We start from the raw sequence: 6,125 nt of genomic DNA on the forward strand, positions 1-6,125 counted from the left end.
CCAGTCTCCATCTTGAAAATTAAGATGTCGAGTGGCCCCCAAGATCGTGCAGCTCCAGGGGTCGTGAACCTTTGACCTTCCCATCTCACCTTACAATAAATTCAAGCTCCACTCTAACCTAACCAGGAGTCGGTTGAGCCCCTTTGAAATGCCAAACACCCCGTCCCACTCCAGCACTCCTAATCTGGGACCTGAGAAGTCTAAAGGGCTGAGCTCTGACAGAGGGCGGGGTTAAGGTCTCGGGGAAGGCGCGCGCGCCACCAGCCCAGAGGGATTCATCCAGCCAATGACAGACCGGAGGCGGGCACATCCCAGCCTCTGGGTATAAGAAATAGCCAGGATGGGGGGAACCCGACCCAGCGCGCTCGTCTTGAGACCTCAACGCTAGGTGTTCTGTCCTGCGGTTCGGCCGCGGGGTGCCCCCGAAGAGCAGAGCTCAGTGAGTCCTGGGTGGGCAGGGGAACGGGTCGGATTCAGCTTTCCTTGTCCTGGCTGAGCTGTAGGGACCGCACGGTGCCCGGGTCTCCCACCTCAGAGGAGCATCTGGTCGGTGAGGGCCCCGGGGGTGCCCGCGCTGACCATCGGCCCGCCGTCCCCACCACTGCTGGCCCCGTCGAGACCATGGCCGACCACCTGATGCTCGCCGAAGGCTACCGCCTGGTGCAGATGCCACCGTCCGGTGCCCCGGCCCACGGCCCGCACCCTCTTCGGACTCTGCAACCGTACCCGGGCTCCGGCCCGGACAGCGGACTGCGGCCGCGGGGGGCTCCGCTGGGACCACCGCCGCCGCCTCCCCCGCCCGGGACGCTGGCGTACGGAGCCTTCGGGTCTCCGGCCTCCTTCCAGCCCTTTCCGGCCGTGCAACCCCCGGCGCACCTGCAGCCGGGGACGGGGACGTTGTACCACCCGGGCCGTGCCACCGCGCCGCCGCCCGGCGTCCCCGGAGCTCCCCCGGGTCTGCTGCAGCCCCCGGCCGGAGCCCCCACACCACCCGCGCCCGCCCTCGCCCTGGGTGGCATGGACGCCGAACTGATCGACGAGGAGGCGCTGTCGTCGCTGGAGCTGGAGCTCGGGCTGCACCGCGTGCGAGAGCTGCCCGAGCTGTTCCTGGGCCAGAGCGAGTTCGACTGCTTCTCGGACTTGGGGTCCGCGGCGCCGCCTGCCGGCTCGGTGAGCTGCTGAGCGCCCGGAGCCGCGGTTCCCGGGACTCGGCACCCCGCGGTCCCGGCCGCACGCACGCTCGCACTCGCAGCCTCCGTGAGCGCCGCCGAGCTGGGCTCTGGGCTGGGACACCTTGGCGTGCGTCCAAGGCCCTGCTGCTCTTTGCCGGGTGACAGTTTGGCCTCACTTCCTTCTCTGGCCCGAGCCTCAGCGGTCAAGTTGAAGGGAACACCAGCCTTTGGATTTGAACCCACCTTCTTGGATTCGATCTATGCCCTGTCTCTTTCCTCGCCCTCCCACCCACCACTACCCCCAATCTGAGCCATTGCAGGTCTATATGCCTGACCTCCCCTCTTCCTCGTGCAGCCGCTACCGGGGGATTGGGTTCTCCAGAATCTTCTTTCTGGACCAGCCCCCCTCGCTGAGCCTCTCTGAGAGGGAGGATGGAACAGCGAAACCCCTGCAGAGTGGAACGGTGCCTCCAAAACCAAATAAAATTAGATAACTTTTCAGTCTTGACTTTTCATTTCCTTTGCTATTTCAACCCCCAAGTATTTATGGCTTGCAAAAGACTGAGGCTGTTGGAGGCCCTGGGTAGGATGGGGGGAGGGGGGGTCACAGGACAGGAAACTGACAGTTTCTTTCAAAAAAGAAAAAAAAGTATCTTGAGAGTTGTGCAAGTGTGATGTCACAACTGGGGAAAGCCATCTGCCACAGGGTGGCAGCATAACCCATTGGACGTCCCAGCTGCTAGGGTGGGGCTGGGGCTGGGGGTCCCAAAGGATTCAGGCAGTCCTGACTTGGGGCAGAGGCTCTCTCCCTAGTTCAAGGCTCCATCCTTCTGACCTTTGAGACTTTTCTCAGGGAGGTGATCCTGCGCTCAGGTGGTTGTGATGCCGTTATAGTGGTTTTGTTGGGGCAGGTGGTGGAACCCAGAGCCCGCTCTATCACTCACTGAACCTCACCCCCACCCTGACTGTGATGCCTTTAGTGTGGTGCGGCTCGTAGGCAGCCCTAGTAAGCCACAGAGATGGTTATTCCGCGCAGTGGTGCTCCGTGGCCAGGTCGGAGACGGACCTGGAAATGACTTGTCTTGGCACATAGGAGAGAGTGGTCCGGAGAACAGATGGAGCCTCAGGGTGGTTGGGCCCAGAGGACAGAGCAGTTTCAGCTGGTGGGTGGAGGGTCAGCTCAGGTTTCAGGGAGGTGGTGACATTTGATGTGATGGACTGTGTGGAGTGACAGGTGTTTTCAGGAGCCAGAGAAGCGCCTGTTTAAAGGCAGGGACACATACCAGGCCACAAGATCTATGGGGAAAGCATGGGGTGTCCAGAAGAAATAGGAAAGGACTAATGGCTTTGGCACAACTCTATGACCAGTGCAGTCGTCATTGCACTCCCCAGGCCTGATCTCCAGTCGTGGCCACCCTCTGATGTCGATGCTGGAAAGTTTCCCAAGAGCATGGGTGAAAGGCTAGAAGAGAGGCTGAAGGCCAGGGGGAAGAGGCTGGATCAGAAACGCTTTGAACCGTGTTAGGACCAGGCAGTGGGGCATTCTCCACGAGACAATAGATTCCCCAGACGAGAGGAACACTGGCTTGAGGCCTTTTGTCTCCAGTTGCTGGTTCTGGTCTAGTGCCAAGTGGTTTGTTGAAGTGACTCCAGCAGCCTGTGAGTTATCCTAGGGTATACCAAGTGAGCACCAGTTCTGAAGCCACAAAAATAGGATAGGCAAGGAAACAGGAAGTATTGGACATATGAATAAAAGTCTCCTATAAGATCCTGGGGCTCAGGGTGGGGCATCAGAATGGAGAGAGAAAAAGAAAAGAATCTTTAGGCCAGGGACTGACTTGACCTATGAGCTCAGAAAGACCAATGTTTTTAAAAAATTTTTGTTTATTTTTATTTATTTATTTGAGAGTGACAGACAGAGAAAGAGGCAGATAGAGAGAGAATGGGTGCTCCAGGGCCTCCAGCCACTGCAAACCAGCTCCAGACATGTGCGCCCCCTTGTGCATCTGGCTAACGTGGGTCCTGGGGAATCAAGCCTCGAACCCGGGTCTTCAGGCTTCACAGGCAAGTGATTAACAGCTAAGCCATTTCTCCAGCCCAGAAAGATCAATGTTTGCTCCTGTTTTGCCCAGTACCCCAGGCCAGAGACTGGAGCTCAACTAGGACAGGAAAGTTTGATCCTGGGTGAGATACTACGTGATCCCCTTCCTTGGTTTCCCCACCAGTAAAATGAGACCAATATTCCTTCTTGCCTACTATACAAGGCAATAACCCTCACTATAAGTGAGGAACAAATTCAGGGTCAGCAAACAAGGGAACAGAGAAAATAAGGCTAGAGCAGCCTACCTTGATTCCCAGGTGCCTCAGGATGTGACTGTGAGCTAGAGGGGGAAGAGCAATGGGCTTGTAGTCTCCCAGCCTCAGGACCAGGTCGAGAAGCATCTTAGGAGCCGCCTGACCTCAAGCAAGTCCCCTTGCCCTTGGAGTCTTAGATCAGGAAGCACGATGCCTCCTGAGTTCCACTGGGTGTTTGCCTTTTCAGAGGGTACTCCCCAAAAGCAACCCGCTACCCCTCAGTCCTGGGGGTTTCACTCTCCCTCCTGGCTCGAGTCTTTGGAGTCAGCAGAACTGTGACACTGTTGCAGGTTGGCTTTCTAGGAGGCAGCCTCAGAGATGGGGTTCAGCTTGCCAGAGACTTATTAGGGAGTAACATTAGGACCTGCACTGAGAGGGAAACAAGTCTAAGGGAGCAGAAGCCTCAAAGCAGGCTCAGCAAGAGCCCGGGGCCAGCCCCGTGCAGAGCTCTGGAGCTAAAGGGCCCTTCAAAGTCATCGCAAGTTAGACCAGCACACTGCTTCCTGCTCGTGCCGCCATCACTCATCTGAGCCAGCTGAGTGTGGACCGGCACGAGCTGCAAGAAAGATGCCCCCAGCTGACTGCCAGCAGCAAGGACGTGCTCCGTGAAGGAAGGAGTCTCTGAGCAGCATGTAGTGTCCCCACTGACACCAGCGTGGGGACTAGGGAGTCCTAAGAGTCATAACAAGTTTCTCCTCAAATTTATAACCCCTCCCCCAGTGTCTCATTTACCTCTCCTTGGTCCCAAACTAGCAACTTCTTTATTACCAGAACAACAAGAAAACGATTTCAAATTCTTTCAACTTTATAGGGCTGATGGGTATAGGGTAGAATGTCATTTAACAGCACCACCATCATTGATGTCATCCTTCCAGCTCAGCTAAGTGTTCTACAGTCATTTGCTGGATAAAGTAATGAGCAGTCTGGTCACAGCCTTTTCCCAGGCAGCTTAAGTGCTTTAGCTGATTACTGTGTAATCCTCGTGACTTCCTTAATCCATGCTTGCCTAACTCTTTACGCCACTCTGTTGTTAGAAGTGCTGGGTCAGGATTAGTGCTGACTGGAAGACCCAGTCAGTACCTGCTGAGTGCCTACTGTGTGCAGGCATGAGGGAAACTAACAGGGAAGGCCAAGTAGGTGCTTTTTCTCTTCTAGCCTCTGCTTCATGTCCACCCACCCTGGAAGAAGCTCTATTAGGGAGTTTGTCCTCATTCCACAGGTCAAGAAACTGGGTGCAGTGAGTTAGTCCAAGGCACACCCTGTCTATGCAGGGCCTATCTTCTCCCCAGGCTGCGTGCGGCCAAAGACCTGAGTCTACGTAGAACAAGAGTTCGTGCCAGTGAGATGCAGCGGTGCCAACAGCACTGCCAGCAGGAAGGACCTCAGTTTCTTTTCCTGTGCAATAGGAAGGACAACGCCAACATGCCAAGTGTATTTGTGAATGGACTCGCATGAAAGTGGGTCCTGAGAACACATTGCAAATGGTTCAGTGCTGCCTGAGCAGAGTCCGCTTGGGAATGGACGACCATGGCCTCTCCCCTGCAGGCGGTCTGGGTGGAAGAGGCCTGTGCACATTTCAGGACTTGACGTAAGGCCTGCCTGGAGCATGCAGCAGAACTGCACATGGAGGGCTCCAGGCAGGCACCGAGGTGCAGTTCAGGGTCTGGAAGGCTAAAGGTTTGTGGTGATGGGAGAGTGAAGTGGAATAGGGTATGGTGGAGCATGCCTGCACCCCAGCACATGGGCACTGGAGGCAGAAGATATCAAGAGTTCAAGGCTAGTCTCAGCTACATGAAACCCTGTCTCAAAAAGGCAAATGAGGGCTGGAAAGTTGGCTTAGCAGTTAAGGTGCTTGCCTGAAAAGCCTAAGCACCCTGTTCTACTCTCCAGGTCCTACCTTATTACTATGCACAAAGGTGAGGCAAGCGCAAGGCCGCACATGACCACTAGGAAGCGCAAGTGTGTGGAGTTCGAGTTCAGTGGCTGAGGTTCTGTTGTGCCAATTCCCTCTCTCTCCTCTCTCTCAGTAGCTGGATCTCTCTTAAAAAAATAAAATAAAGATTTTTTTAGAAAGCCAAATGACATTTTTTTATTGTTGTTTGTTTTGAGGTAGGGTCTCACTCTAGCCCAGGCTGACCTGGAATTCACTATGGAGTTTCAGGGTGGCCTTGAACTCATGGCAATCCTCCTACCTCTGCCTCCCGAGTGCTGGGATTAAAGGGGTGCGCCACCACGCCTGGCCCCAGATGAAATTTTTAAGAAAATTTAAACTTTTTTTTTTTTTTTTTTTTGGTTTTTCAAGGTAGGATCTCACTCTAGCTCAGGCTGACCTGGAATTCACTGTGTAGTCTGAGGGTGGCCTTGAACTCATGGTGATCCTCCTACCTCTGCCTCCTGAGTGCTGGGATTAAAGATGTGTGCCACTATACCAGGCAATTTAAACTTTTAAAAGAGCCAAAAGAAGGGCTCAGGAGATGGCTGAGCAGTTAGACATTTGTTTGTAAGACTTCCAGCCAAAGTTAGATTCCCCAGAACCCACGAAAAACTGAACATAAAGTGTCTGTGACCCTAACTCTGTCGACACCAACGAGAGGCCAA

The 6,125-nt window shown here is 54.8% G+C and overlaps 1 protein-coding gene across 1 annotated transcript; it reads left to right on the forward strand.

Annotated features, from left to right (window-relative positions):
* The first annotated feature begins 358 nt into the window (after positions 1–358).
* On the forward strand, positions 359–1,673 carry Cited4 (Cbp/p300 interacting transactivator with Glu/Asp rich carboxy-terminal domain 4). The gene has a single exon (XM_004670492.2). It carries the CDS (start codon positions 622–624, stop codon positions 1,180–1,182), a length of 561 nt encoding a protein of 186 aa, XP_004670549.1. The 5' UTR covers positions 359–621; the 3' UTR covers positions 1,183–1,673.
* Positions 1,674–6,125: the final 4,452 nt, after the last annotated feature.

Source organism: Jaculus jaculus, chromosome 5 (assembly GCF_020740685.1).
Source record: "Jaculus jaculus isolate mJacJac1 chromosome 5, mJacJac1.mat.Y.cur, whole genome shotgun sequence".
Lineage (NCBI taxonomy): Eukaryota > Metazoa > Chordata > Mammalia > Rodentia > Dipodidae > Jaculus > Jaculus jaculus.